At 45.6% G+C, this 20,833-nt stretch overlaps 1 protein-coding gene across 8 annotated transcripts in view; it reads left to right on the top strand.

The window, feature by feature from the left end:
- Positions 1 to 20,833, top strand: part of AOPEP (aminopeptidase O (putative)) — a 378,384-nt gene that overhangs the window by 196,242 nt on the left and 161,309 nt on the right. For all 8 annotated transcript variants that reach the window (XR_014016018.1, XR_014016019.1, XM_081236407.1 and 5 more), the window contains one exon: positions 19,895 to 20,084. Coding sequence is in view for 6 of the 8 variants with exons in the window: in XM_081236407.1 (XP_081092533.1) it covers positions 19,895 to 20,084 (190 nt within the window). In the remaining 2 variants the exon portion in view is untranslated. The remainder of the gene's footprint in view (positions 1 to 19,894; positions 20,085 to 20,833) is intronic.

Here is a 20,833-nt window from a genome sequence, read left to right as displayed (position 1 = left end):
CCTGTGCTTCAGCGTCACCCACCCTCATGTTTCCTCTAGGGTTTTTTTAAAAAGTCTGCTATAATGTGGAATGTGATAGTCTCAGTTAAAATATCCTTTTTATCAAGATCAACAACAAAAATCAGGAAGATCCTCTCATTATATATTTCTTTCATACCTTTAAGAATTTCGTTTTGTTCTGATTGGTCTTGCTGAACTAAGTGAGTTTTAAGGTCTTCTCTAGAAAGAAGAAATTTTACTTCTCAAGGTTCTTTTCTCATCTACCTGAAATCCATATATTTGGGTTATACCATCACTATTAGAAATAGCTATCTTCATAGAATTTCTAGTAGTTTGGGAGAAATTGAATGTTCCAGAATCATAGCATGTATTTCAGCTGCACTATTAGCATTCTAGGGGAGTTTATTGTTCCAGCTTTCATTATAATACAGTCCTGTTTAATATTGCATGATCTGTGGGTTGCCATAAACTTGGTACAAATTGGAGTGCTGATATAACATGAAATGAAGCGCCTTGTCTGAATGTTGCTTTTGTTTTGTATTTAACAAATTAGTATGTTGACATTTGTCACTGATGGATTTCATTATTTGCTGAAAGGGTTTTAGGGGGTTTGACAGCATGAATGGTTTGTCCTACAGACTTTTGAGAATTGATAAAAGCATCTTTGTTCTTTGTACAAAAGCACAACAGATATCTTATTGATGGACGCACAAAAAGGGATGGCTTGGCTTGTGTAGCTGCAACATAAAATAAACCAAGAAAGTAATTTTTGAGTTGCTGCTTATGCTTTTATGTGATTTCTTCCTCTCTTTTTTTCCTGATTAAAGAATATGTTTCACTCATCTCAATAACATACTCAAGAGCAATCAGTGATCTTTTAGGAAACTTAAAATATTGGTTCCTTTATATTCCATTTACATATTGTTTAAGAAAGAAAGTTTAAAAACATTATAAAAGCAGTTATTGTGTAGGGCTTGCATTAAATAACTGTTCTGAATCCCCAGATAAGAGGGGTAACACGGAGGAGTCAGCCTGTGGATCAAGAAATGAAGAGTTACATATAGTAAAGAAAAAAAAGATAAAACTTTGATTTAGAATTCTAGTTTAATCAAAATGGTAAAAATGCACGTTCTTCTGTCATTTCTTTTCTGTAGTTATATTTAGGGGAACAGCCTTGCCATCCAAATACACCTTCCCTGTGCATATCATTGAGTTTCTATTGGAAAGCTGCTCACCTCACACTTTTGCCCCAGGGCTGTTAAAACCTATCATAAAATATGCTCTGTGACACACACACACGCACGTGCATGCGCGCACACACACACACACACACACTTTCGGTAAAAGCCATGATAGAAAGGTACAATGAATGAAATTTATCAGTGATCAGATAATAACACCCATCACTAACAACTGCCAACACTCAAGACTAAAGCAGTCAGACAGTGTGTGGAACCATCCATCACCCCTGTCATTTCAGCGGGCAGTGGAGAGCTGGGCCTTGAGCAGGGAGGGGAAAGGGAGGGCTGCGGCAGAGCCCAGTAGTGAGCAGAACACAAACCAAGGTGGTGCTCTCCAAACACGACCCAAAGTTTCTAGGTGAAAACACAGGAGCCAACAGAGGAAGAGAAGTGAATGACTCAATAAAGAAATAATCTCATTTATTGAATTCCCCCTGTCCCCATGGTTAGACTGTGATCTCCATGAGACCCCATCCCTGTCCCTTTTGTTCGTTAGTGTATCCCAAGCACCGAGCACAGGGCCTGGCAGTTAGTAGGCTCTCAGTAAATATTTGTTGAATGAATGAATGGTTCAGCATCACTATCTGCCTTCTGTGTCCTGTTTGTCCAACCTAGTCTTGGACCAAGAGTTTCTGCTCTTTGAATGAAATCACTTTGTGGTCCAGGAACCAAAGCTGGTCCCACTGAGCATGTGTTTAGAGTGGTGTTAGAAAGAAGCCCTGGGCTTGAGTTCCTGCTCTGCCATGCTCAAGCTTGGTGTTCCAGGGCAGTCTTTTCCACATTCTGAGCCTCCATTTCCTCACCTGAAGAGAAAAAAATCCACAACCATCACAAAGCTGTTGAGGTTCAATTAAAAAGAGAAAGAAAATATGGAAGTGAAGGGCTTTTAAAATGATAAGGATATTACTATTTACTTTATTAACTGAAGGATTTTTCTCTGGGAGGTCACCGACAGGAGAGTTAATTTATGAAGGAAAATAATAAATAATATAATAAATGATAAATGAATAATAATATAATAAATACTAATAAATAAATGATAAGCGACTTAATGGTATTTTAATATCAGGCTTTATTGTTCTCCCAAAGACACACGGAAGAGCTGGACCTACAGCTATGTGTGGAACAAGTGGACAACCCTGCTTTGTGACTTGTGCACACTGCTTCTCAGCTGTCCCTTAGCAGTCACGTCGGGGTCCTTCCTGTGAGGGGAAATCTGAAGAACTGAGAGATCCAGTGGTTGGCCCCAGTCCCTGAGCAGTGGGGCTCCCCAGAGTTCCAGGGTATGGGCTCCCCTGCAAAGTGTGTTTAACCCCACATATCAGGTTGTTTTCTGGGGGCAAAGGTATAAGAGGGAAGGGTCTGCTTGTATGTGTTCCCCTTATACATACACAGAGCCTCTCCAGAGCTTCTTCCCAAGCAAAAGCTCTGGCCTCAGGGGGTCAGTGGGACAGGATGATTCTTCCTTCAGCCACCCATGAACTTCTGCTGAAGCAACCCCTTTGTAAACAAAATGCAAGGTAATTTCTCCCCTGAGCAGCTGTAAAGGTGCAGACTGTTGGCTTTGTGACGACAGTGTGGTATAGAGAGTGGGTTGCCCTGGAGACCCAAGGGCCGAGGCTCAGTCTCCAACCTGCTCTGAGCCTCAGTTTCCTTGTTTGGAAGTAGAGGTTACATCAAATGGCCATCAAGTGCCTGTCCAGCTCTAAGACTCTTTGAACTCCAGGTTTCTTCCTTTCCAACTTATGAAAATTATTTTCCCCACTTTTCCTAAGAGGGGAAGTATAGACCCCAGGCTGTCTGTGACAACTGCCAAAGTGGCTGTTTTTTAATGGAAAGCCAGCTTCCTTCTGAGGTTGCTTAACACAGCAGAAGCTTCTTGAGAACAGAGAAGCCCAATGTTTCCCTTTAGCTTTTTGACGTCATTTGCCTGTGGGTGGGTTCCCTTCCGCCGCCTCTCCAACCACACGAAGTTTTATTGCACAGATTTAAAAAACACACCTCAGTGTGGCAGGCCACCTAAAGAAGCAATTTAGCCCAGGAGCCCCACCGCTAAGCTGCGGCCGTCCAGCCTCGGACTATGTCAGGATCCCATCTCAAGGAGTAAATTAGCCATCCTCCCCTTCCCGGCCTCCCGCCAATAAAAGCGAAATGTTCACTTTACACTATCGCATGGGGGATTTGAAGAATCATTTATAAACACAGACTTGAAAGCACTTAGCAATCTACGAGAGAGTGTAAGGGGGAGGCACTACCATTTGCGGCATGTTTACTGTGTGCCGTGTACTAGGGTGGGCACTTGACTTTCATTCTTTGTTTAACTCAGCTGTATAATCATCAGACACAAAACTGTCAAACAGTTGGTTTTTAGGCCACTGAGAACCCAAAGCTTATCAAGAAGACAATGGACAAGCAGCAGGAGAGAAGGGGAAACCATACCTACCATAACATAAGCCCCTGGGGAGCTGAATGTCTTTAGCATTCTTAACAGCATCCACACAAAGTTTAAAAATCTAATTATGCCCATTTGCAACGCACAAATATGAGGCGTTGGAAAGACATCCATTCACACAAATATTTTGCCCTCTTGATGCTTGCAAATGTCAGAGAGTTCAGCTGAGTGATTGCTAATTTAGCTGCTGATGAATAATAGAGATGTTAATCTTATTCCAATATTTTTCTTTCTGAGTTAAAAATAATTTTGCCAACCCTCCTAGTACATGTTTAGGTGATTCGTCTTATAATGTGTTAATAGATGGGAAATTCAGGAGAATTGAACTTGGTCGCCAAAATAAGCAACATTGCCCATGACATTATGGAATAAAAACACACGCTCCCCTTGGTCTCGCCCACTTTGAGTCTTCCCTCGCCTGGTAATGTGAGCAGTGTTCACGGTGAGGCACATGTGTGGAAATCATGCCACGTGAAAACTGTGCCTCAGGTCTGTTCTCAGAAGAACTGAGGTAATGGCTATTAATATTGTATTTCATACATTATAGTCTTTGCAGGAGCAAACACTGTAGTTAAGGTTACGTGCATTGACGCCCCAGCACGGTCCGGTTTTTCTTCAGGCCAGGCTTTCTTTCCACAAATGTGTTCAACCCAAAGGTGAATATTCAGAGCCTTAAAAAAAATGAAAGAACAAGAAAGAAAATTTGAAAACAATTAGGTAAACCATTAAAATAACACAACTGTGAAAAATATGACACTTGTTATACTTAGAAGATAGTGTGAAATGTTTTTTTTCTCTTGTCTGTTGTCATTCTCCTCCCAAGTGAAACTGGTGAACAACAAACCAACGTGATATCTGAGGTTCTTGAAACTTTCCTTAAAGGTAGCTCTTTGTCAGCAGAGGAAAAGGCCAAGTCTTGCCCGAGTAAACATCATAGTGCACAGCTGCTGGTACTCGGTGTCATACCCATCTCAGAAGCCTTTTGTGAAGGTGGCTACGGAGGGCGGCAAACACAGGTTTCTGCCCTCAGTCGCCGTGAGCTTCTAGCCTTGAGTGAGTCACCAGTTTCAGGCAAAGGGTCTCCTTTGGTTCTGCTATGACTAAGATTTTTTTTTTTTGCGGTACGCGGACCTCTCACTGTTGTGGCCTCTCCCGCTACGGAGCACAGGCTCCGGACGCGCAGGCTCAGCGGCCATGGCTCACGGGCCCAGCCGCTCCGCGGCTTGTGGGATCTTCCCGGACCGGGGCACGAACCCGCATCCCCTGCATTGGCAGGCAGACTCTCAACCACTGCGCCACCAGGGAAGCCCATGACTAAGATTTTGTAAAACAAGTTTTGAATAAACCATTGGGCGGATTTAGCTCTGATATGGCTTAGCTGTGGCACGCAGGCAGCTCCCACCATGTGGCGTGAACAAGCTGGCTCTCTGGGTCCCTGTTCTCTCTTATGTAGGATGGGGAGGGGTAGGTCTCTAAGATGTCTTTTGGATTGAGTGTCCAGGCATTCCTGAGCCAGTCTCACACCTTCCCCAACTTCACTGTTAGCTTGTCTCTCCACTGCAGACCCTATCCCACCTATGAGCTGGATTCTGCACCGGCCTTTGAATCCATGTGTCCCTGCCCCAGATGTGCTCTTCTTCCCACCCCCCTCCCCAGCCCCAGCCCCCTATGGACTAATTCTTTCCCTTTGATAGTTCTCCCTATACTCTCACCTTTCCGCCTCACCTCCAGTCCTCCATAAAATGAACTTGTTCTCTTTCCCGGAGCCCTTCTTGGCAGCTGGAACCGAACATGGTACACATGTGCTCCTTGGGGGAAGTGGCTCTGAAGCAGCGTGCTTTCTCCACTGGGCCCTGGGTCCGTGTGATACTTAATCCACTGGGGCTGGCTCAGGTATCTGTGGCAGGCTGGTCGACTGAAATCACACTCTCCAGTTAGGATTCCAGCTTTGCTGCAGTAATGGCCCAGCCTGTTCACCCCGGTGTGCAGGTGCAGACATGGGTCTTGGATGGCCTTGTAGCATGCGGCACATCAACTGCACATCCACTCAGCCTCCCCCAAGCCTTGGAAGCCACTGCTGTTCCAGTCTCCCTGCTTTGACCACTCCTGTTTCTGCTGTTGACTTGAAGATCTACTTCTACCCTAAGGCACCTGGCTTCACACTGAGCAGGCAAAGGACTGAGGTGGCACTGATCTGGGGCAGTGACTAGGGTCTGGCGCTTTCTAAGGACAGCACAGTGTCATTTGCCAGGGACCTCTCATCTGTACTTTTCCACAGTGGGATGCAGTGGTGTTTCAATTCTGTTGCTTGAGAAGTATGGGAATTTCCTTAGATCTTGCTGTTTCTGCAGCCAAGTGTCTTGCGTGAGGGAGGGACAGTCTATAGGATGAGCCCTGTGAAATTGCTCATTTGGGGAGGTTGAAATGGTCAAATATCAGCAGTTTCATATGGTTCATCCTAAAAGTTGAAAAGATGAAGGAGGGTCAAGTCTTTGTCCTGATGTTATATTTGCCTAGAATATTATATTACAGAAAAACATTAATATTCTATATCAAAGAATATTATTGTATAGATATAGTTATTACCACTACTACTTGAGGTCACTTTAGCAACAATTGATAGAGACAGAGGGAACACTAAATCACCCCCTGGGAGCCACGAGCCTTGACCTTGGCCCCTGGTCTCCCGCCTTTGGAACTAGTTATTTAAAATTGCTCTCTTTCTACTCCCATGGTTGTTTTGTTTTGGCCAATGTGGTTAGTTTCAGAGATAAGGAATGTTGGGTGATCAATGGCCTCAGATGATATAGCTGCTGCAGTTTCATTTTCAAAATGCCATGGCAGGGCTTGCCTGGTGGCACAGTGGTTGAGAGTCCGCCTGCCGATGCAGGGGACACGGGTTCATGCCCCGGTCCGGGAAGATCCCACATGCCACGGAGCAGCTGGGCCCGTGAGCCATGGCCGCTGAGCCTGCGCGTCCGGAGCCTGTGCTCCGCAACGAGAGAGGCCACAGCAGTGAGAGGCCCGCGTACCACAAAAAAAAAAAAAAAAAAAAAAAAAAAGCCATGGCAATAAAAAGGCCATTTGCTAGTAAAAAGGGTGGGATTCATCGTTGAGTGGCGTTCCCATCCATGCTGTCACTGCCTCACCCTGATTTCTCAGAGCAGCCGCTGGCTCAGTGTCGTAGCTGAATGATGTCATTTCAGTCATAACGTAATTTTCCAGCTGGCGAGGATAGAAAAGGGGTTTATTATCGTGTCATGTTTTCCACTGTGTCTGGAAGAAAATGAAGCAGACGTGGATATATGACAGTATCAGTTCTGTTTTTACAGGTGTGTCTGAAGGATACAAGATACCTTTCACTTGCAATAGAAATGTGACTCTATGGCAAAAGCAAATTTAAAGAAAATTAAAAAAATCTTTTCCTCAAGAGACTTAAAATATATGTACAATTAGTGTTGGGAACTGGCCTGGAGTACATTCATCTGGACGGACTAGGGGCAGGCAGCCCAGTCTCTGGTCTCGTTTCTGCCCCTACTGACAAGACTCTGGCTTAATCTTTGCCTTGATTCTCCAAAGAGAAAATGGATACCTCCCAAGATACTTGTTTCTATGTTGTGTGTTTCTTTGTTTTTAAATTTTCATTGAATACATGCAGAAAAGTGTACATCTTAAGTGTACAGCTCATCGAAAGTTCACAAACTGAACACACCTCTATAACTAGCACCTTGATCAAGAAACAGAATGTGGGTACTTCTCTGGTGGACGAGCAGTAAAGAACCCACCTTCCAATGCAGGGGATGCAGGTTTGATCCCTGGTCCGGAGCTAAGATCCCACATGCCGCGGGGCAACTAAGCCTGCGTGCCACAACTACTGAGCCCGTGCGCCTCAACTAGAGAGCCCGCGTGCTGCAAATACAGAGCCCACGCGCCCTGGAGCGCACGGGCCACAACTAGAGAGAGAAAACCCACACTCTACAACTAGAGAGAAGCCTGCGTGCCGCAATTAGAGAAACCTGAACAGACCGCGTGCCGTAATGAAGAGATCCCGCATGCCTCAACAAAGATCCCGTGTGCCACAACTAAGACCCGACGCAGCCAAAAAAAAAAAAGGAAAATAAATAAATCAATATTTTTTAAAAAACAGCAGAATGTGACCAACGCCCCAGAAGACCCCTGGGCCCCCTTCCAGTCACCTCCCACCTGATACACACAGGGACCAGTGTCCTGACTTCTAATAGCATAGATGTTTGCCCAGTGAGACCCATGTCAGACTTCTGACCTACAGAACTGTAAAATGATAAATCTGTGTTATTTTAAGCCCCTACGTTTGTGGTTATTTGTCACAGCAGCCATAGAAAACTGATAGAGTGATGCAGCTGGTAGATGGGAGAGCCACACGTCAAAGTCAGGGCTCTGTCTCCAAAGCCTGAGTTCTTAAAAACCACCATAATATACAATATTGCCTTCAGCTTTAGTAGGGTTTTGGCCTTTTGTGGAGGATCAGAAGGTAAAATAAAAGTCCAAATGTCATCCAGCATCAGGTTAAGTTGGGAAATAGGTAGAATGTGTCTTCAAAGTATGCTGACTTGCCCATCCCACAGTCCCCATGTTCAGAACGCCTCCTGTCTAGAAAAATGTAATATGATGGTATGTTACTAACACTTCAGTGTGGATTATTTTAGTATATTATCCCTTCCTAAAGTATTTGCATTCTAAAAGACCCAAGGAATGACTCTCTCATATTTATGAGAAAGAGGGCTACACTAGGGTACTGCAGCTGACCCTGTGGGTTGATGAACCCAGCACCCCATAAGCAATTCCCTTCTTCCTGTCTACCTCTACCATAGAATCAGAAAAAGCCAAAGATCCCCTTTCCCACGCTGCCTTGTAGCTTGGGTTACCAATGAGTGGAAATATAATACGGGCTTTCTAGGAAAAGTTTTGCTTTCCTGATGAAAGGGATAGATGTTGCTGGCATGGCTCCCCTCATCTGCAGCCTCGCCCCCCCCCCCTTTTCCCTCTGTTGAACATGAAAGTGATGCCTGCAGCTGTGGTGGCCAACTTGTGACCATGAGATGGTAAGCCTGAGGATGAAAGTGAACATGGTAAGGATGGCAGAGTGGGAAGCTAGAAAGACCTAGAGCTCTGACCACATCACTGAGTCACTGAACCAACCCCAGCAACTACCCTCCTCCAGGGGTCTTGTTACAGGAAAGGAAAAAACCTCGCCTTGTGCATGCCAACACTAGTTGTCTTTTCTGTTACTCGAAGCCGAATACGTTCCGAATGGATTGAGGTGCCTTTCAGCTCACTATAAATAAGGCAACTACCCAGAAATAGGGACATGGGCACAAAGAATTATTTAGAAGGAGAGAAATTCCTCTGATCCCCCCACCAGACACACACATACACACACACACACACTATCACCATGGTGAGCACCTCCAGGGGAGCCATCCCAGGAAAATGGGGTTTAACTATAGATATCCAGTAAACCTGATGCATTGCATTTGGAGAGAAGAAGTGCAGTGCTCGTAATTTTAAATGAAAAGGTTAGTTAGAGCTAGGAGACTTTGGAGAGCAAAACCTTTTATTTGTTTATTTTTGTTTCTGGTGAGGTTTATTACCTCACCAGAGAAATGCTGTTAAGTTCAGTACCTCTGAGAATGACCATCTGTCCCATACTTTCTAGGACCACCCTGGAAAATATGAGGCATATTGTCCCTTTATCTCCACAAGTGTGCTGCTTTGGTCTACTTGTGGAGTTACAGATTGAGATTCGGAGATATGGCTATTGTTCTTAAAAGCTCAGTTATTTATGAACCCCCCAGGAGCCAGGTGATCCCTTATCCTTAATGGCACTTACTGATGTGGATGAGTACTTTCAAAAACTCAGAGAGACTTTTACTTTGTAAGCAACCACTAAGAAAGATCTCAGGCCAGCTAAAGACAACTCGAGCAAAAAGGTGGTGATATATATTATGGCAGCTGAATACTCCTTTACAGCCCAGGGAGAACAATCAATGAATTCATTCATTTAACTCATGAATTTCCCTTTATTTACACTTTAAACAAACATACCAGTTGTTTGCTTAGCTAACAAGCTCTGCCTTTATTATAAGCCATTAGTGGCTAGTAATAATTGAAACTGTGTTTGGATTTAAAAACTACAATAAATCCAATAAATTCCACGCTTAGTAATACGGAATTGGTAGTGACTGACTTGAACTAGGCTAAAGTTTGTATCTTTGCTCTCTCCACGAAGCAAGAGTTGCTAAACTATTTTCTAGCCATGAACAAGTTTTATAGTAGAATTTTTCATAAGAAAAACTAAACAAGAGGTTAAATCCACGTGCCCGTAAGGAGTCAGGCAGCAAATATAAATGAGTGCATGGGCAGAGCATCCTTTAAGAAATACTTGGTCTTCTCTGCCTACTTTTGATGGAGATGTGGATAGAAGAAATATTTCACTTTTCTCTTAATCCTGCTATAGGAAAGGGGTGGAGGGAAGCACATATAATCACATATGATTATAAATGACAAATGGAGTCAGCCAGTGGTGGAGAGATAGGGGGGAGTGATGGGGAGTTGGGGAGCCCAAGCCCCCTCTGAAAGGGTCAGCTGCTGTTCAGCTGCAGTTACTACATAGGAATGTGAGCCTACTGTAGTCATATCTTTCAAATTTTAAATAAAATTAGAAAATCTGGATTTCTAGGTGAAATCTTCCTATTTATAAATTTTGGCAATGGATTTTTTTTTTTTTTTTTTTGCTGTACGCGGGCCTCTCACCGTTGTGGCCTCTCCCATTGCGGAGCACAGGCTCCGGACACGCAGGCTCAGCGGCCATGGCTCACGGGCCCAGCTGCTCCGCGGCATGTGGGATCTTCCTGGACCGGGGCACAAACCCGTGTCCCCTGCGTCGGCAGGCGGACTCTCAACCACTGCGCCACCAGGGAAGCCCGGATTTCTTTTTTTTTAAAGTTAAAAATGCGTCTGTCAAAGTGTAGATCAGCGGCTCTCAGGGTGAGGTCCCTGCATCAGCAACACCAGCATCACCTGGAAACTTCATAGAAAATGCAGCTCTCAGGCTCCACCCAGGCCTATGAATCAGACTCTTGGGAGGTGTGGGCCCCATGGTTTGTTTCAACAAGCCCTCCAGGTGGGTTGCCAGGTTTAGCAATATTGCATGGGACACACACTAAAAAATTATGAGTTATTTATATGAAATTCAGATTTAACTGAGTGTCTAGTATGTGTCTAACAACCTACCTTTAGGTGATTCTGAAACACGCTGATGTGGATCAAGCAAAACATGTATGCGAGCCAGGCTGCCTGTATTTGAATCAGCTTTGTCACATACTAACTATGGGATCTTGGACAAGCAGTATAACTTCTCTGTGGCTTAGTTTACTTGTGTGTAAAACGGGGATAATAATATCTCCCTCACAAGGTTATTGTTAGAACTTCATGAGTTAGTGAACATAAAGTCCTTAGAACCGTGCCTGAGAGAGGGTAAGCAATGTCTAAGAGTTTACTGTCATCAGTACTTTATTTTTCCTTTCCTTTTTCTCCACCACCATCATTCCAACTGTCAGGGAATACTTGAACTCAGCTTCCTTCAATTCTCTTATCCTAGATCCAACTTTGATTTCGTGATAGAACTGATTCTGACACCCTAAGCCCTGTGGTAGCTCTGGTGCTTGTTCCTGCCCAAAGTAACCTCCTGCTTTGAAAGCTAGTTGACAGCGTGGCTGTCTGGCAGAGGAAACTCATGCGTCCTTCCACACCAGCATCTGCTTTCAGGGCTCATCCTCTCAGCCTGCAGTGCCCTGCTGTATCCAGTCCTATGGCTGTAACGACCAGCCTTTGTGCTTCAAGTGTGCCTTCACCAGCCCCTAGCACAACACTTAAACACATTTCTGACTACATCTTGAGTTTTCAGATGCCCAGATTGCCTGACTGGGCCACGGTTGTTTGCTCTCGGTTGTGGAAGCAACTGATGGCCCCCTCACCAATTAAAGTTCTGAGTACTCTTGGGGAATTCCTCACCATTTCTTTCTTTAGACTTGATTTGTGGATCCAGAGAGTGCTTGCACTGTATTTCAAAGGAAACCCATAACCGCACTGCTCTTACTGCGGGTGGTGCAAGCTGCCCAAACGTCTCCCTTCATGAAGCAGCTTTCCAAGCTTCCACATGGCCACAAATGACAGACTTGTACACGCAGCGAAAACCAACTGGATGAGCTATTATGGTTCTCAGTTGCGCCATATTATTGCTGTTCTGGGAATGAAGCAAAATGCATTATTTTATTAAATAAAGATTTTCCCTGTATCATGGTAGAGGCTAATTTTATTAGCTCTCTTTATGGGAACAAACATCATCACCCTGGTTGGGGAGGCCGGGGGGGGGGGCGGGGGTGAGGGAGCAGAGAGAATCACATTTTGTCATCCATGTGCTCCAGTGGAGGCTGCCAACACGTTTTAATTGGTAATTACTTACCAGAAGAGTGCTCCAGATCCTGCAGAAAATGCACAGCTCTCAGTTCATAACTCATTTAGAGATGATTCAGAAGACCTCTTCAGCTACAATAAATATTGCTTATATAGTTGGGTATGGGTGTGCCCCTGGTATCCAAAACACCAGAGTGTTCAGTAACTTAAAAAAAAAAAAAAAAGTTAATTCTTTGTTCTCCTCTGTGAGAATCCGGAGACTCCTTAGGTTGAACATGTACCTTTAAGATTCAGAAAGAAAAGAGTACAAATCTAGAGTTGGAAAATTCAATCAAATACTGGTTCTTGTCTCTGAATCTTTAGCTTTAAAACCTGAGACATCCACTTGAAGCTTTATTTAGCTTTTTAGGTGAGCATAACCATGAGATGCCCACCCTGCCACCTTCCTCAGGCAGGGTAGCCTGAGTTAGGTGTAGCCAACTACTAATCATCGACTGCCGGGGCTGCCTTCACTTAGCACGCAGGACTGAGATCTAGAAATCCAGCTCTAGGGACGATGCCTGCACACAGAAGTTTAGTGTCTGCTCTGCTTATGGCTCTGCTTGTTGCTAGCTGAGCAGTCCACCAAAGGCGGTCTCTGTTTTCTAGAGTCAGAGGTGGTCTCCATGTTTTGTCATCGCCATGCTATTAATTTTTTTTTTTTTTTTTTTTGTGGTACATGGGGCTCTCACTGTTGTGGCCTCTCCCATTGTGGAGCACAGGCTCCGGATACGCAGGCTCAGTGGCCATGGCTCACGGGCCCAGCCGCTCCGCGGCATGTGGGATCCTCCCGGACCGGGGCACGAACCCGCGTCCCCTGCACCGGCAGGCGGACTCTCAACCACTGCGCCACCAGGGAAGCCCCATGCTATTAATTTTTACTCTTAGCAGTAGGCCAAGGCCAGCGCTAAACAAAATTATGAAGCTGGCAAAAATGTTTCGGTGTCCCCAGCGGCACCACTTTCCCCCTCCTTATACCTCAGGAGGAGCCCCCTTTCTCCTCCCAGCTGTCATCCGTGCTCAGCTCTGGGGCCTTTCCCTCTTTTCTGTGAGCAGCCACGTGGAACCTGGTAGGATCCAGATGTTACACCTTAACGTGCCATGAGGCCGTGCGCTTCTCCTCCTAAGATAACTGCTTCAAACCTGAGATGATAAACTGGTAGCTCCTGTCCATAGGTTGGTTTGCTTTGGCAAAACGTTTTTTAAATGTGTTATCTACTTCCCCCTATTGTTTCCTACTTTCCTCCTGTAGTTACCTATTTCCTTATATTGTTATCGCTCCCCTAATCTCGTTATCTACTTCCCTCATCTTGTTCTCTACTTCCATCTTGTCATCTACTTCCTACCTTTTGTCATGTGCTTTCCTCATTTTATCTGTTTCCCCACCTCTCATTACCTATTTCCCCATCTCCTTACCCACTTCCCTCTATTGTTATCTACTTCCCGTCGTTAGTTACCAGCTTCCCCCATCTTATCTACTTCCTTCATCTCATCATCTACTTTCCCATCTCCTGTCTACTCCCCCCACCTCTTTGTCTACTTCCTCATCTTTTTTCTACTCTCTCCACTGAGTTATCCACCTCCCTCATTTTGTTATCTTCTTGGCTCCTGTGGTCCTTTGAGTTTGTGATCGCTTTAAACCATCTCTTCTTAAAAAAAAAAAAAAAAAATCAGAGGATTTTTAGGGCAGTGAAACTACTCTGTATGATACTATAATGGTGGATACATGTCATTATACATTTGTCCAAATCCACAGACTGCACCACACCAAGAGTGAGCCCTAATGTAAGCTACGGACCCTGGGTAATGATACATCAATGTAGATTTGTCGTCTGTAATAACAAATGCACCACTCTGATGGGGGAGGGTGATAGAGGAGGAGGCTGTGTGTGTGGCGGCCGGGAGTATGGGAAGTCTCTGTACTTTCTGCTCAGTTTTGCTATGAACCCAAAACTGCTATAAAAAAAATAATGTCTCTTCGGGAAAAAGAAAAGTCAGGCTTTAACAAAAGGGTGTGGGAGGTAGAGGCTGGGGAGAGGCAATAGGCAGTCTGGCATGTTGTCCTTCCTGGGCTCCTGAAATCGTACCCTAGGGACTGACCCTTGCACCCTTGCACCTGCTTGTCTAAGCATCCCCTTGCAGTGGCCCACAGGGGACCTGGCATAGGACAGGGTTAGGAAGAATGGTGTTGCATTCAGGAATTTAGGCTCTTCGGGGGGCTTCACTAGAGGAGTAGTGATGCTCCCCTCTCTTTTCCCCTCTCCCTTCCTTCCCTACCTTCCTTCTTACCAGAAAGTGGCCGAAGCTTTGCTGATCACAAGATCTGATAACCTCCGGCCAGTTCTAGCTGGATCCTGGGGTGTGGCTGGTCGCTCCCCTTGGGTGGACTCTGAAGATGGAGCACCAGGGAGAATAGTGAGCATTGTACCACCAGCTTGAGCTGGCACAGAGGAATGGGAGCCCTGAAGCCATAGGTCTAAACCCAGTGACCCTGGGCAGAGTGGGTCAGAGTAGGACTTCAGGGTCAAGATTGTGTGAATGGAAATACCATCTCCATTACTTACCAGCGGTGTGACCTTGAGCTAGTCATCTTACCTCTCTGTGCTTCACTTTCATCATCTGTAAAATGGGGCTGATAATAAAATCTATCTCCTGAGATGATGTATGTAAAATATAGCGCCTAGCACATAGCAAATACTCAAGCATTTGAGTCTTTCGAAGGAGTATATGTTTCTGGTAGAAGTCTCTGGCCCTGGGGCTTCCCCTCAGTCACTCTCTGCTATAGTCATGTTGGCAGCCTTAGGCAAAATTCATTTAGATAAGTGAGTAGATGTTTTACTGCCTCTTCGCTATTTAGAATTTTTATTTTTTTTATTTTTTGGCCACGCTGCATGGCCTGCGGGATCTTAGTTCCCTGACCACGGATCCAACCTGGGCCGCCTGCAGTGGAAGCGCGGAGTCCTAACCACTGGACCACCAGGGAAGTCCCGCTATTTAGAATTTTTAAAGGAAAACATACACTAACTAACATTAGCTTTTTCTCTCAAACCTAGATCCTTGTGTTGATCCACCGTAGTAAGTTTTCTTCCAGTTTTTAGATCTGGTTTCCCCCTCAGGCTACTGAAAGGCCCATATCCCCATATCTCCTAAGGTGCCCGTTTAAGACTACAACGTGTGGCCACAGCGCGGGATGCCTGATGGAGCAAAGGGAAGGTTACTAGTCTCCACTGAGCAGTCTCAGAGCCAGAGGGAAGCAGAGGCCCTCCAGGTCATCTGGGCCGTCCCTTTGCCTTTGGGACAACAGACACATCCCCTACCTTAGACTGCATCGGGGAGCGGGGCTAAGGGATTTCATTGCACAGATGAAGGGGCCCGAGCCGCGCATTTGGTTTGTAAATGCACCGAGTGAGGTACTGGCACAAATCACATCACACCTTACCGAGGAAGAGAAAGCATGTCCTGAGTCTAAGGGACAGCTAACTACGATTTGTCCTCCCTTTCAGATTGCCCCAGACTACTATGAGCCTACCTTTCAGTTATCCAAATTAAATTTGCAAGTAATTAAGTCATGCGAGTAAAAGTTGCTTTCACATGATTATGAGGCCCTTAGAACTCTCCAGTTTAAGTCTGAAAGTACAGGAGCCCGTGTTCCCCTCTTTGTTTGTTCTTCTTTCCTCTCTGTAATGGGCTATTGGGCTCCACATGTTGTTGAGATGGTGAAAAACTTTGAACCCATAAGAAGTTCAAACTTGGTGAGTATATGTCTGTTTCCTGGACAAACCTCCAAGGATCTGTACAAAAAGTGAATCTGCTCCCCCTGAGGGGAGTTGGGATCCACTCCAGTACAATGGAGGGGTGGCCTGGAGCTCTTCTTGTCCTTAACCAAAAGCAATTTCCTGTCCTCTTGGTCCCCCTGCAGCCTGCAGGGCTGGAGCCCCCAGTGCTGTACCTCTCCCTGAGCAGCAAGGTGGGCCACGCTGGTCACGTCTCCCTGGACAAAGCAGAAATAAATCACACTCCAGCCCCTGCTTAAGATCTGATGAAATTCCCCATTTCCGCTCCAAATTGAATTTCTCCCGAAGGATTGGAGCAGCTCCCGTGTAATGAAGGCCCTCCTTCCTCCTCTGCTAGAAGCATGTTTTAAATGAACTGACACAGCCTTCTCATCTGGGTGGGGAGGTAGCTTTTAGGAACAATCTTGAGAAGCTGTTTTCAGACCAGAAATGATATTTTTAATCTTGAGGGACAAGGCGGCAGACAGACAGTACCACGTGGCCTTTGTCGGGAGGCAGCCCCGCTGCTGGTGGTCTCCTGGGAAAGAAGGAGAACACGCGTCCTGCTGTCGCTCTGCCCAGCCCCCTGCTCTGCCCTGCTGGCCTCCTAGATCACTTGCAGTGAAAGAGAATTTATGATGGAGAATACAAACAAGAGGGCTTGTACTTTCTGAGAGTTGAAAATATTACTTTCCCACCCATCTCTTATTTGGGAAAAATGATCAACTCTGTGATTTAAAGAAAAAGCCAAAACCAAACCCAAAAACCTTCTTTAGGATGAAGATGTCATTGAAGTGATTATCTTCCGTCCTCTGTAACGATGATGAATCAACAATTTGGCATTTGTAGAGGCAGTTGACACAGGCCCTTTCAGGGGAAAAAGGAAAAAGAAAAAAGAAAACCTGTTTTCAAATAGGGCCTGTCAGAATGAAGGCTGGTGCCCCGCTGGCTGATTAGGACCATGAATAAGATTCTGAGAGCTCAGAAAGTGTGAGGAACCCAGGGGTAAAACTTATAAATCAAGTGTAAGGTAGGAGTAGAAAATTCTAAACATTCATTTTGTTTTGAAGGTGGGCATGAAGGAGATTATCTGCTGGTAGAGGAATATTTAATATTATTCCTTGAAGTGAGTTTAAGAGCATTATACCGTTCTTCATTCATTGTTGGAAAAAGCAGTTTAAAAATTCTACTTAACATGAAAAATCCTGACACTTAGGTTCAAAAGGAGAGGAAGAAATTCTCCTTGAAAAAAAATTCTATTGGTCCTTTTATGCCAGAATTTTGTTAACAACCCTTGAGAAAGGTTATCAAAACCTTACTCTGTGTTTTTTTTTTTTTTTTTTCTTTTTGCGGTATGCGGGCCTCTCACTGTTGTGGCCTCTCCCGTTGCGGAGCACAGGCTCCGGATGCGCAGGCCCAGCGGCCATGGCTCACGGGCCCAGCCGCTCCGCGGCATATGGGATCCTCCCAGACCGGGGCACGAACCCGTATCCCCTGCATCGGCAGGCGGACTCTCAACCACTGCGCCACCAGGGAGGCCCACTCTGTGTTTTTAATTTAGTTTAAGAAAGAACCTGTTTCCCTCATAGAAGCTATGATCCACAGGTAAAACCCACCTTAGACGACAAACTCCACCGCAGGAGGATTTGGGGTCTGGTTCTCAACTGGAAAATTGCTTTTCAGGGAGAAGGTCATGTTTTCCACTGATAACAGGGTCATTTATATCAAGTGAAACGCACATCCTACGATCTAGGAGGAAGTTTAAGCTTTGGTCTTTCTCAGAAGACAGGAGGAAATACATTTCTCCCTGGCTAGGAAGAAAGTATTGAGGATGGGAAGTGGGAATTTAGGCACCATTCCAGCAATGCCAGGGTCTGTCCTGAGCCCAGCCAAGGCCAGAGTGGTATCTCCAAAGTACTGACAGGTGGGGAAGGAGGTCTGGTGGAGACAACAAAGACTGTGGAAGGGGAAAAACTACAGGACAGGAAAATGAAATGCCATCCCCCCCCCACACAGCTGCTTTTGTGCATTCCTTCAGGCCCTTGCAGACTTTGATATTTGCATAAAAGGGCCTGGCTCGGCTTCCACGCTGGGACAAAGCAGGTCGCTGTGGACAGGGCAGCCTTTTTCTTCGTGAACAGTCTCGCTGCCATGTCACAGTCATCAGCGTGTGTACGCTTCTTGGGCTGCGGGGTCTGCTCAGCTGTACCGTCTCTGTAACTGCGTGTGCACCGTCTGGGTCTCTGGCCAGCAGACCTTTCCAGCGCAGGCGGTCTGTGAGCTTGTTTACAAAGCCTGAAGTTGCTTCTGTTTTGCTTTAACCAAAAGGGTGAAGTGCTGCCAGCAGTATGTCTGGAATGTTATTTACTTGGTACATTTCTGTGGCTTTTCTTTGCAGTGCTGCACATGCCAGAGCAAAGGGTTATTTACTTGAAAATGCCAGGTTTCGCAGTTTGTCTTCTCCATGGGGTGACTTTCTCAGGAAGAGGAAGTTTAGCTCCTGGGCCTCTGTTTCCTCCCTCCCTCCTTCCCTCCCTCTCACCCTTTTCCCTTTCCTTCCTGTCTGCCTTCCTTCCTTCCTTTTTTTTTTTTCCTGACTTAGTGCTCTGAACTTCTGTTGTTGCATACTGCATCGCACCTTTGTATCCTAAATGCCCCAACTACACTTTTATTTCCTGGCATTGCTGGTGGACTCTGCCGGGATCCTGGCTGACACCTTCTCATTTGTGCGCCTGCCCTGTTATTATTTCACATGAAAGCTGTCTATTTTGGCACACGTGACTCCCGCGCTTTCAGTTGAGCTCTCTGAGCTGAACGGGTGATGCTGTGCAAGGCAAGTACAGGTGGGGTTTTCTCTGCTGGCAGCCGTGGGGGCAGAGGACAAAACTGCAAGCCGTCCTGGCTTGTGCAGAGCCCACACGATGGCAAATGCATGGCTTTTAAAGGAACAAACCAGTGTGTACAACTTCTTAATTTGGAAGGTTTCACGACTGCTTTTGTTCAATCAATGGAGGAGAGATTGCTTTCTTTTAAAGAGCAAATTCTTCATTCATAAGACGGTAAACGAGTCCTGGATAAATGAGAAATACCGAAGGTGGAAGCACAGGAGGTATTTCCTTCGCCTCTTCTCTCTTCAGCCTCCCTTCTTCCCATTTCATCAATACAATTCTAATCATGGTATTTGGGGTTTTAAAAGAAGGTGTGGGAAATGAGATCAGATAAGTCTCCCAGGCTGGTGCCAGCCCTGGAACCATTTGCACACCTGAGTGAGTTAATTCCCTTCTCTCTCTCTCCGCCTAGTTTTATGTCATGGGAACGTATAAGCATCTATAGATAGAAGATACCTTTGAAAATCTCGGCCTCACAGAGACTCAGCCTTTATCAGAGTCTCTTGAAACCTCACCCACCCATGGCACCTAGGAGTTTGTTGCCTCTGTAACCACCCTCAGTCTGAACTAGAAAATGTTTGGTTCCATTCTTCTCGGCTTTTCCCGTCCTTCTGCATGACTTCTCACTTTGTTTGTAAGCTGCTTGGATTTTTTGGCTGAAGGGTCTTCTTTGATCACTGTCTCGACAGCATGGGCTTCACATTCTCACACCTGCTCTTCTTTTACAGTCCAGATTTCAGGGTAAGTGCTTCCATCGCCTTGTAATTTCTTCAGTGTAAAACCTCGGTGCAGGTTGCTTATTACAGGTAATAGCTGCTTGATGACGGAGACGACTGCTTGGCAGAAAAGGCAACCTGAACCTCTGCCAGGAACTTAAACTGCCACTTTATTTATTTCTAAAAGCACCTAAGCTGCGAGCCTATTGGTCGTGCTCTAGCATGCACACGATAATAACAGGCTGGCAGGGCTGAGAAAGCCAGCCCTGGGGGCGGCCATGAGGACAGGCCCCGATAAGACTCTGTGTGTTTTCTCCCCCATGATCCACAGCCCACACCTCGTCTTCCTCTCTCAGAGCACCTTGACTGGAATGAGCCAGCTCTGTGGGACCCGTCTCTGCCATGAAATTGCTCACGCCTGGTTTGGCCTGGCTATCGGGGCCCGAGACTGGACGGAAGAGTGGCTCAGTGAAGGGTTCGCCACTCACTTGGAAGATGTATTCTGGGCCAAGGCGCAGCAGGTAGGTTTCAAGTGTGCTAAGCATTTCACTACCCAGAGTCAAGTTCAACTCAGAGTCTTCCTTTCATTCAACAGATAGGTATTGAGTGCTCATTATGCACTTAGGCACTTGTTCTATTTGCTTTGTAAATGGGAGGAGAGTCCTTGCTCCCCACGGGGTTCATGGTCTAGCGATGAGAGAGAGAACAGATAAACGACTACATCTTTAACATGTAGTGATGAGTACTGTCAAGAAAATGAAGCCGGATAGAGAGAGGTGGGTTTAGTGCTGTTTTAGAAGGTGCTTATCAGAGAAGCTCTCTGATAAGGGGACATCTGAGCAAAGACTTGAAGAAAAGGTGGTGCTGTGCATACTCAAGCACTCCTTTGTGGTATGGTTGTGGTGTGTTTTGTTTTATTAAATAATGAGATGAAATTTTAAATCCAGAGTCATGATCTCAGATGTCTGCTGGCAAGTAATAAAGAATGAAGCAGTTGGTGTTATAGATTTGGGAATGGTAAGGACTGTGGCAAACCGGAAGCTTCTCCTCAGCTCTAACCGATTGCTGTCATGCTGAAAGGAGGGCTCAATACAACCTGGACTTCTAGTTTTTTAAAGGAAATTATGACTCTGGATTTTTATGTGAAATTTACTAATTAAAAAAATATGCAAACCGGGCTTCCCTGGTGGCGCAGTGGTTGAGAGTCCGCCTGCCGATGCAGGGGGCACGGGTTCGTGCCCCGGTCCGGGAAGATCCCACATGCCACAGA

The sequence above is a fragment of the Mesoplodon bidens genome (genome assembly GCF_964165515.1).
Source record: "Mesoplodon bidens genome assembly, chromosome: 6".
NCBI lineage: Eukaryota > Metazoa > Chordata > Mammalia > Artiodactyla > Ziphiidae > Mesoplodon > Mesoplodon bidens.
The sequence above is the reverse complement of the archived record's forward strand: the minus strand, read 5'-3'. Positions and strand labels throughout refer to the sequence as shown.